The sequence below is a fragment of the Trypanosoma rangeli genome, assembly GCF_003719475.1.
Source record: "Trypanosoma rangeli strain AM80 chromosome Unknown Tra_15.4_contig_00078, whole genome shotgun sequence".
NCBI lineage: Eukaryota > Euglenozoa > Kinetoplastea > Trypanosomatida > Trypanosomatidae > Trypanosoma > Trypanosoma rangeli.
Genome location: NW_021705821.1, coordinates 18,051 through 27,908, shown reverse-complemented (window position 1 = coordinate 27,908; position 9,858 = coordinate 18,051). Strand labels below are relative to the sequence as shown.

At 55.9% G+C, this 9,858-nt stretch overlaps 5 protein-coding genes across 5 annotated transcripts in view, besides 6 other annotated features; all 5 read left to right on the top strand.

Moving 5' to 3' along the window:
* Positions 1-213: 213 nt before the first annotated feature.
* Positions 214-234: a microsatellite.
* A 75-nt stretch (positions 235-309) lies between these two features.
* Positions 310-336: a microsatellite.
* An 86-nt stretch (positions 337-422) lies between these two features.
* Positions 423-475: a microsatellite.
* Positions 476-609: 134 nt separating this feature from the next.
* Positions 610-676: a sequence feature (GA-rich).
* Positions 677-1,358: 682 nt separating this feature from the next.
* On the top strand, positions 1,359-2,813 carry TraAM80_03125 (putative small GTP-binding rab protein; the record flags this gene model as incomplete). The annotated part of the gene is made up of 1 exon (XM_029380104.1): positions 1,359-2,813. One exon carries the CDS (start codon positions 1,359-1,361, stop codon positions 2,811-2,813), a length of 1,455 nt encoding a protein of 484 aa, XP_029240075.1.
* Position 2,814: 1 nt separating this feature from the next.
* Positions 2,815-2,854: a sequence feature (A-rich).
* A 257-nt stretch (positions 2,855-3,111) lies between these two features.
* TraAM80_03124 (uncharacterized protein) lies at positions 3,112-4,350 on the top strand (the record flags this gene model as incomplete). Its single annotated transcript, XM_029380103.1, has 1 exon — positions 3,112-4,350. The coding sequence occupies one exon, from the start codon at positions 3,112-3,114 to the stop codon at positions 4,348-4,350; it is 1,239 nt and encodes a 412-aa protein (XP_029240074.1).
* A 440-nt stretch (positions 4,351-4,790) lies between these two features.
* Positions 4,791-4,826: a sequence feature (A-rich).
* A 76-nt stretch (positions 4,827-4,902) lies between these two features.
* On the top strand, positions 4,903-7,602 carry TraAM80_03123 (putative ATP-dependent zinc metallopeptidase; the record flags this gene model as incomplete). Its single annotated transcript, XM_029380102.1, has 1 exon — positions 4,903-7,602. The coding sequence occupies one exon, from the start codon at positions 4,903-4,905 to the stop codon at positions 7,600-7,602; it is 2,700 nt and encodes an 899-aa protein (XP_029240073.1).
* Positions 7,603-8,208: 606 nt separating this feature from the next.
* Positions 8,209-8,841, top strand: TraAM80_03122 (uncharacterized protein; the record flags this gene model as incomplete). Its single annotated transcript, XM_029380101.1, has 1 exon — positions 8,209-8,841. One exon carries the CDS (start codon positions 8,209-8,211, stop codon positions 8,839-8,841), a length of 633 nt encoding a protein of 210 aa, XP_029240072.1.
* A 309-nt stretch (positions 8,842-9,150) lies between these two features.
* TraAM80_03121 (c2 domain protein) overlaps positions 9,151-9,858 on the top strand; it is a gene marked incomplete at both ends in the record, with an annotated part of 744 nt that continues 36 nt past the window's right edge. Inside the window, one exon of the mRNA XM_029380100.1 lies at positions 9,151-9,858. This exon is cut by the window's right edge and continues 36 nt beyond it. Within this exon, the coding sequence (XP_029240071.1) occupies positions 9,151-9,858 (708 nt within the window).

Here is a 9,858-nt window from a genome sequence, read left to right as displayed (position 1 = left end):
GTGTTAGTCTTTTTTTTTTTTTAACTTCGTTGATTAGTGTCGGCTTTTTCTTGTACCATCTTTTTTTTTGGCTTGCCCGCTGCTTCTTCTATGGCTTTGCTTCCTCTTGAAGTTGCGGATAAGAGGAGTAGGAAGTAAGGAGGCAATAAATAACCGAGGTGATGAGAGATGATGAATAAATTTAAAAAAATTATTGAAGGTTTTTTTTTATTTGTGATGGTGGTGGTGGTGGTGCTTAAAGGAAACACGTGTGAGAAACAATAATAACAGGCCCACACACCTGCTCAGGCACGGCCGTACATGGAGAAGGTCTGTACGTGTGCGTGTGTGTGTGTGGCGGGGTACACACATCCCGCGAGCAGGCATGCGTGGGAAGGGGACAGTACGTAAATGACTGAGAGAACGCTGGTAATTTATTTGAGGAATGAGCGAGAGAGAGAGAAATAGCGAAGGAGAGAGAAAGATAAAGAAAGAGGTGTTGCGTGGCACGAAGATTCACAGACAAAGAATCCACAACAAACGAATAAGATGACACTAGCAGAAGACATCGATGTGCCGAGTCTTCACACCAGATTCCAGTTGCTGTTGTTTTGTGTATCTATCGTCCCATTTGTTTTTTTTTTGGTTTTCTTTTTCTTTCCTTCTTGTTTCTATTTGTGTGTGTGTGTTTTTTTTTGTGTTGGTTTCGTGTGACCTGGTTGACTTCAGCGCCTACGCCTTTGACGGACACGTGCCTGCACATCTACACACCTTTTCTCTTCTCACTTCACTGCTTGATTGCGGTGATGGGGAAGCCTCCAAGTAACATCCGCATCGTGGCGGCGGTCATCTTTGTCTTTCAAAAAAGAGATATATATATTTAGGTTGTACGCCGCGAAGGATTTTGAAATATGTTTCTGGTTGCTGTTTTTTTTTTTTTCGTTTTCGCCGTTGCTGTTGTTAATTTTTCTCCCACAGTTTTGTCTGCGTTGGTGTGCGCTGATGTGCCCTGGGCGGCCGCATGATGAGACCGTTCGGGGGGTTGTTGTGGGCGCCGCCGCGACTGCTGGTGTCCCTTGACAGCCCCACACGTGGCTCTCCGTGAAGGTCCCTCTCTTTGCACTTCTGCCACTTTTTTTCTTCTTTTTTGGTTCACGTTTTCTCTTCGACTCCCGTTCCACACCACTCCCCGGGGAGAGGGCATTGGCCATACGGGCAGAGCTAGTGAGATACAGAGATAAGAATAGAAATAAGGAGAACGTACAGGACGTGCAGGCGCCGGTGTTGCAGGGCTGCCCGTTAGTGTTGCAGCGGAAAGGAGGGGAGGAGAGGGGGAGACTGCAGGCGCGCTTGTCTCCGTGTGTGCACCGTGGCGAGCCATGAGTGCTGTGAAGGCCTCTGAGCACGCGTCCAGGGCGACGGAGACGGCCACCGCAACGTGCGACAGCAGCAGTGGAACCGAGTCGCTGGAGGAGCGGGAGTTTGTGTTTAAAGTCGCCGTCGTGGGCGACTACGGCGTTGGCAAAACATCTCTCGTGAATCGGCTGCTGAGTGTGCCGTACACGCAGCACGGGGAGGCTGCGGACCGAGCGCCGGCGGAGGAATCGCCCGCCGCCGGTAACCCCTGCATGTCCGTGACGCCGACAGTCGGCACTGATTTTTTCTCACGTGTGGTACAAAATGTGCGTCCTGGGCAACACGTACGACTGCAGTTTTGGGACACAGCGGGGTTGGAGCGGTACGCCGCGGTACATGCCACCACGTACCGCAACGCCTCCGCTGTGATGGTGGTATTTGACGTGACGGACAGGCGCAGCTTTGAGGCCCTGCTCTCGACCCACCTGGACAGGGCCGCCCACCACAACCAGGAGTTGGACCAGCGCAGCGTGGTCGTGGTCGGGAACAAGACGGACCTCTTGCTGACCTCCAAGGAGACAAACTCGACAAGTCCTGCAGCGGACGTCGTGACGCAGTTGGATGTTCAGTCGAAGCTGCTTGATTTGCTCCCGGGCGTCGTCTACCATGAGGTCAGTGCCCTCACAAATATCGGTGTGAAGGACCTGCTGCATGCCTTGTGCCAGACTCTGCTTACCGTGCACGGCGTGGAGGAGTCCACTACGTCACTGCCGGTGGAAGGGGCGGCGGCCAAGCAACTGCAGTACTCCGTGCTACCAAAAGGAGACAGCTCCTCCCCCGGTGTAGAAGCGATAGCCGCAGCAGTTCCTGCGCCTCCAGCAGACGTGAAGACGCCGCTGGTTGCGGAAGAGTACTCCCCGAGAGAAGTCGGTGACGACAACGTGGCTTACGGCGTCACCGAGCGACACGCTGACCCTCATCGCATGCCTCTTTCCAAGAGCGGGGAGGCATCTGAGCATACACTGCCTCCCTTCGATCGTCTTCACACGGCACATTTAGAGGAGACAGTTACCCCAATCGAAGATCCCATCATGGGCAGCAGCCGCCTGAATTCCACAGGTAATAATGTTTTCACACAACCGCCCGAAGTGACCCGCACCGTAGCCAACAACCACTGCCCCCAGGAGTCCTTGGCAAACGAAGAGAGGAGGGAATATTGCTCCTTGCGTTCATACAGCAACCTGAACGAGGACGATCGCCGGAAGCCTGCGGAGTGCAGCAGTGCAGACTCCGCAGAGTTTCAGAGGGAAATTGAAAATAGGTTTAGAATCGCTGAAGCATTTGCAAGAGAAACAGCCCCGGCTTTAAAACAAACTCCACAACCTCGGAAGAAGAAGGCGTCCAAGGTAAATTTCTCGCACTGCTGTGGTGATGGCAGTGAGTCGGATGGTCGGAACTCAAAGGGCTTTAAGTGTTAGATTTCTTATAGTTATTTGGGTTTCTTTTTGTTTTTGTTTTTTGCTCTCTTTCACCCTTTGAACAAATGCGTTTTTGTGTGCTTCAGTGCTATAAACCTGCTTGCAATAAGCGAGCCTAAGGCTCTGCATGGCAATTTGTGGAACGAATTTATCTTCCGGTCCTTTGGAATGGAAAGAGATGTGCGTGCCTGCTTCTGCCCCCACTTTTTCTTCTTTGTTTTTGCGTATGCGTGTCGGGTAGGCGGGGGCTTGCCATCTGTCTATCTTTTGCTTTGCCTGTTACTGTGGACTGCCGCCGATGCAGCAGGATCTGGCGTATCCCACAAAGCGCAAGGACATGACCCTCCTTCACAAGTCACTGCAGCGGTTTGAGAAGGCAATACAACACACCATGGCGGTGATGAAGGAAATTCGGGATGCGCTGGAGGAGGTGAGTGTGGCGTTCCACGGACTAACATTTCTGAGTTTTTGCGGCGATGGTACCAAGGCGATGATGCAGCGCTTTGTGGCGGAGATGCGGGAGTTGAAGGATGGGCCATTGTTCTTGCAGTACAACAAGTGTGTGCACGAGGGCGTAGTGAAACCTGTGAAGCAACTACGTGTGTGGCTTACGGCCGCGGAGTTTCGCGCACGTCAGCGCGACGACGCACTGAAGAAGTACGAATCTCTGCGGAGGGAAGTGGCGGCGAAGGAGCGGAGGTGCGCCAAGCGTTATAAGTGCCTCACCGAAAGCAAAACGTACCAAAAGAAGGTAAACCTCTGTGAGGAGAAGCTGAAGTCGTATGAGGCGAAGACTACCGCCTTCACTCAGTCGTTTGAAAGACTCATGCTGCAGACGGCGACGGTGACGGAGGTCACGATGCGGCGGTATGTTCAGTTGAATGCGGCGTTTCTTCTTGCCGTTGTGTATGCGGTCTATGGGGTCGCAACACCTGCGGAATTTCAACTGGCATCACAACTGCCGTCTGTACCATCCGCTACTCACGTAGCTGCCGCAGGAGGAGTCACCGCACCCGCAGAGAGGGCCACGTCTGCACGATCCTCTGCGCTGCCTGCGGCAGGGAGAGTGGTGTTTGCGCCTGCGCTTGTAGGCCATTTCCACCACTGTGGAGGTTCGATGGATGGAACAACGGCCGCATCCCAACAGCTGCGGCAGGATGTGCCTCTACAGTGCAGTGAGCATTCCCTGTTTTTTAGAGCTTCCTCAGCATGTGCCGCCCCGCGCTATTTGGATGTCTCAAGGAGTGGTTCACTTCCGCAGTTCCCTGGCGTGGATGAGACTCACGGCGCCATGGGCCACTGCTCCGTGGATCTGTCTCGGTCAAGCCGCCACGCCTTTGACAATGAGGCGTCTGTCAACGGTGCAGAGGACGGTGAAGCGATGAGGCCGATGCTCTACAATATTGATCTGCTGCGCATGGAGCGAGGGACGCCAAACGACGTCTCTGGTCTCCCGATTCCCCTGGTATGGCGGACTCAAGATTTATTTGGCCCCATACAAGACACCCCCGCGTTTGACGTGCGAGACGACGCATAGAAGTTGCAACGGGGGAGCAATTCTACTGAAGTGCTTTCAAAGTGTTTTTGGATGCGTGGGTGTTGTTGCGTTGCCCCAGTGGAATTTGTCACATTACTTCCAGCAATTGAAGGAGATTTGCCGCCACTCTTTTTTTTTTTTTATAGGCGTCTTTTGGGGGGCGGGGAACTTTTGACGTTTGGAGTACTCTGCTGGTGGTGCAGGAGTAACATGCTGAGTGTATGTTTGGGTGTGCTGGGCGTTTCCCTACAGTGACTCATGTGGGACTGACGGGCATGGCTTGTGCGGGCCGCAGCGCTGCTTGACGAGGCAAAAAAACAACACCAACAAAATAATGAGTTCCGATGATGGTGACGAATAATAATAATAATGAAAATTGTGTGCATAGGTATATATCTGGCGGAGTGATGCTGCGCTCTTTCTGGTTGCATAACGTGCTGTTTGTCTTTATTTTTATTTTTAATTTTTTGTTGTTTATGTGTGCCTTCTGCACGCAAAGAGGGTGAATTGTTGTGGGGTTCCCTTTTTCATCTTTTGCGGCGCATCGAGTCCATGTTGCCCCGGCGACTCTCCGTGTACCATGGCTTGGGCATGCGCCAGCGTCTGTGCGGGTGCCAGCAGGGAGCGTGGCGACCGTGTGCCGCGCTGCCTGCATCCATGGCGGTTTCCATGCGGGACTTTGCGGGCTCGGCTCTGTTGCACCCCGATAGGCGGGAGCGGAGACGCATCAGCCGTTTTCTTGTTTCCCACAAGGGCGTTCAGTGGATGTTGTCACTTCTTCCGTCATGCGGTGACATAAGGCGGGGCTGGCGGAGTTTACGTGGCACGCGCGGCGGGGTCGCTGTCACCGCCCCACATGTGCTCCGATCTGCGCAGCCGGGCAGCGGCGGCGGGCCGAAGGGCGGGGACGGCAAAAATAATTCCGAGGAGGAGTCTGACGGCTCCGCCATTCCAGCCGATGGGGACGGCAACGAGGATTCATTGGTGGAGCGCTCCGTCCTTTTTGTGCTGGTCATGTTCCTGCTTTCGTACTTGCTCTACCGTCTTGCACAGCCTTCAGGGAAGCGCACGGGGTGGGCCTCACTGATGAAGCACGCTGACGTCGTGGAGAGCATTCACCTCTACCAGAACTATGCGCAGGTGTACATGAAGGAGGCAAAGGTGTTCCTTGGCCTGGTGGACGACCAACACACGCAACAAAAGCTGGAGAGGTTGCGGGAAGCCTGCATCGCCGCCAAGGTGAAGAAGCAGCAGACGCAGAAGGAGCCCAAGGAAGCAGCGACGCCCACGGAGTTTGCCGTTGCTATTCAGGGAACACCGCTGGCGGAGCAGGCCCTTGTGGGCCTGGGCGTCTTTGCATGGGTGATTCCGTTTGTATTTTTCCCAGTCTTTGTCATGATTCTCTCCAACTCGATTGGCAAGTCACTGGCGGCCACTATGGAGGCAGGGAAGCGGTCACAAAAGGTGAAGGACATGGTGTTTTCTGTGGAGCGCACCTCCAACACACGCTTTCACGACATTGCAGGGATGAAGGAGGCGAAGAAGGAGGTCACAGAGGTGGTTGATTTTCTGCGGCAACCCGAGCGCTACACCGCGCTGGGGGCGAAGATACCAACCGGCGCCCTCCTGCTCGGCCCACCAGGCACGGGAAAGACCCTCCTCGCCAAGGCAGTCGCGGGGGAGAGTGGGGTGGGTTTTATCCCGGTCTGCGGGTCCGACTTTGTCGAGCTCTACGTTGGCATGGGCGCCCTGCGCGTGCGACAGCTCTTTGAGACAGCGAAAAAGCAGCGCTGCGTGGTGTACATTGACGAGATTGACGCCATCGGGCTTAAGCGGAGCGGGACAGGACACGGCGAGAAGCAGGAGCAAGAGCACACGCTGAATGAGCTCTTGACTCAGCTCGACGGCTTTGGCTCGGGAAAACGGGGTGACGTGATGATTCTTGCGTCCAGCAACGTGGCGCAGGAGATGCTCGACCCCGCGCTGATCCGCCCCGGTAGGTTTGATCGCATCATTCACGTCGACATGCCCGTCATTTCGGAGCGGATTGACATTTTCAAGGTGCACCTCAGCGCCCTGAAGCTCCGGCAGGAGACGGAGGAAACGGCGGCGGGGAGTGACACCGCCGCAATAGCACCTGAGACGACGACAACAACGGCGGCGGCGGCGGGGAGTGAGGAGCAGCCAGCGGAACGGCATGTACCGCAGGAGGAGGGAAGCGCCGCGGTGGGCCACGCGGCGGGCACTGCGGGTGGCGGCCGCGACGCATCCAAGGCGACGACGGCATCTTCAACGGCGAAGGAGTCGGCGCTTATCGTCAGTACGCTTCAGGACGAGTTGGATGAGGAGAAGCAGAGGCTGGAAGAGGAAGAGAGAGCTTTTGGTCACGCCTCGTTTGATTTCCGTTCTCTATTGGCGAAGAAGAGCGAGGCGGAGCGCGCTCTCATCAGCGTCTATGCGGAGCGTTTGTGTGGTCTTTGCCCCGGCTTTGTTGGGGCTGATATTGCCAACGTCTGCAACGAGGGGGCAATTCTCGCCGCCCGCGAGGGGTGCAAGTACGTTGACATCACCCATCTTGAGCGTTCCATTGACCGCGTACTCGCCGGCATTGAGCACCGCAGCCGCGTGCTCACGCCATTCGAGCGGAACGTCGTTGCCCACCACGAGGCGGGGCACGCAGTGGCGGGGTGGTTCCTCCACCGTGCAGACCCGCTCATGAAAGTCTCCATCGTTCCACGCGGCGGCTCCGCCCTCGGCTACGCGCAATACCTGCCGAACGAAAACCGCATGCGCACGGCGACGGAGATTCGCGACTCAATCAGCGTGACGCTTGGTGGTCGTGTGGCGGAGAAGATTTTCTTTAACCATCTCTCCACGGGCGCCTCTGACGATCTTCGAAAAGTGGCCTCCATGGCGTACCAGTACGTGAGCTCCTTTGCGCAGCAGCCTGTGTACCCGGCACCCGGGACGGAAGGCACGCGCTACGTAAAGCCGTTTGGTCCAAAGGTTTCAAACGAATTGGACGTCGAGGCCAAAAAGTTTGTGGATGAGGTGTACGACTCTACGTACCAACTCCTGTTCTCCAAGAAGGCGGAGATGGAGATTCTTGCCAAGCACCTGCTTGAGAAGGAGGTGCTTACGTACGACGATGTGGTGGGCTACCTCGGGGTGCGGCGGCCCCGGCTTTCGGACCGCAAGAAGAGGTCTGGGGAGGGGTTCTGCAGAGCCGGGTTGGGACTCGGCGGCATGTAACACAACACATCTTCCTGCACCTCATCCCGTACATGTGCACCTCACGACCGTCAATGGAGTGAACGGACGGATTGCTAACCGCGTATGTGTATGCCAGGTGCAAGTGCATACAAGTCTATATTTGCATATCTATCTATCTATACAAACACCCTTGGATGCCTCGCTTGTAGAGTCGCCGGACGCTGCTGCTCTGCTGAGTGTCGCAGGCGACCCCGCTGAGTGCCACGTTCTGCTGCAGAGCCGGGGTTGCGGTGGAGAAAACGAAGGAGAGGGCGAAAAAAAAAACGCAACGACGAGGGCGACGGCAGGTGTTTTTTTCGTAATACTTCGGCAGACGCACTCACGCGTGGTTGCTACTAACTCAAAGAGGCAACCCGCACAAAGAATGAAACGTAACAAGACTTTGTTGATTGCAGCAACTACCGAATATGCCCACTTCCCCTTCCCCACACGCGTGGTGTGAGCGGTGGGGCGAGACGTAGACAGATGGTGTTTTTCTTCTCTTCCTGCTTGTGGTATATTTCCCTCTTATTTTATTTTCCTTTGCCTGTTTGTTTTATCGGTGACCGCTCTTCTTGCGGCGCGAAGGTTGATGCCCCTGCTAGGATGATAAAGATCCGCATTCAACACCTCAACATCCTCTCGGAGGATGCAGGGGACTTCAGGTACGACGGTCTCTACGTTGTGATGCGTGTGGGCGACGAGGCGCAACGCACGGCGGCCCTTGCGGAGGGCGGCCACAAGGCGTGGAACGAAGTCTTTCACTTTCGCCTAACGTCTCCACCCGCCGTTCGCGTAGCTGCTGGCAGTGCCGCAATGCTGCCGGGGACGCCGCACCTCGCCGGTGATCCACCGCTGCGTGGCACGCTGCCCTATCCATTGTCGTTGCGGCGCCACCAGCTGCACACAACCAATGACAGCCTCTCTGGTGACACTGGCATGGCCGCCGTGGCGCCTGCACCGCCGTGGGCTGGCATCCCGATGGTTACGTTGGAACTCTGGCGTTACTCGGCGACCTCCGATGACTGCCTTGCGAAGTATCAGTTTCGTGTCCCGCATGAGAGAGGTGAGGGCGTTGTAGAACGATGCGTGCGGCTTATGAGTGCGTCTTCGTATTCCGTTGAGTTTGCCCTCCGGGTCCGTGTGGCGTTGGTGCATGCCGACCCCGCCCACGCAGTGCGGCGTCTCTCGCCGCAAAAGGCACTTCTACAGGAGCCGGCCGTGCTGTGGGGACCGTAGCGGCGTTGTGGTTGACATGTTCGTCGTGGACAGTGAATGGCAACCCTCTTCACAGAAGAGGGGGGAGGGAGGTGTGGGCTGCGGCTGCAGCGCAGTGAAGGTGGATGACTTTGCATGGAGAGCTCTTCATTTTTTTTTTGTTTTGGTTGGTGGCCCCCCTCATGTCTGTCTTTAGTTGCGTCAAGGTGAGGAAGGCAGCAGACATTGATAAGAATTAAAAAGTGGTGCACGTCTCGTGAGTAAAGGGGCCGCACAGCACTGGGACTAAACAGGCATAAACCGCACGCATATAGTTACACCTCTACGCCGATGGGGAAGTTGCAGGTGTGTATTTGTGGTGCTCGTAACCTGCACGACAGTCAAGTCATTGGCATGCCTGACCCATACTGCCGTGTGCGTCTCGGGGACTACAGATACAAGACGAAGGTCGTCAAGGACTCCCTCAACCCTGTCTGGAACGAAACATTTCGTTTTCAGGTGGCCGATGAGGCGACAGCACAGTTGTGTGTGGAGCTGTGGAATGAAAATATCATCACCGATGACCTTATGGGAACGTACCGTCTGTCGTTGAGCAACATGACACGGGGCGTGGTGCATGACGACTGGTACCTGCTGGACCACTCCAAGACAAACGCGGAGTTGCACTTGCGTACCTTGGCGTGCGACTTTGGCAGCAACCCAAAACCGAGTGACGCGTGGAAGGTCACCGAGGACATTGCCGATGACCCGGCGCTGGGAGCCGGCAAGAAGCCGCCGTTTGTGGCCGCCCCTGTGACAATTTCCAGCAACGTGAACAACACACCGTTGAATCCAAACATTGGCCCTGCTGTCGTTCCTGCCGTGGTTTTAGCGCAGTCGCAGCCACCCCCACCGGCGCCTGGCTATCCCCAACAGCAGCCCATGTATTACCCCCTCGCCCCGCCCGCTTCACCCGCTCAGCCAATGTACTATCCACCACCGCCACAGTCCTACCCACCGCAGGCGTACCCACCGCAGTCGTACCCACCGCAGGCGTAC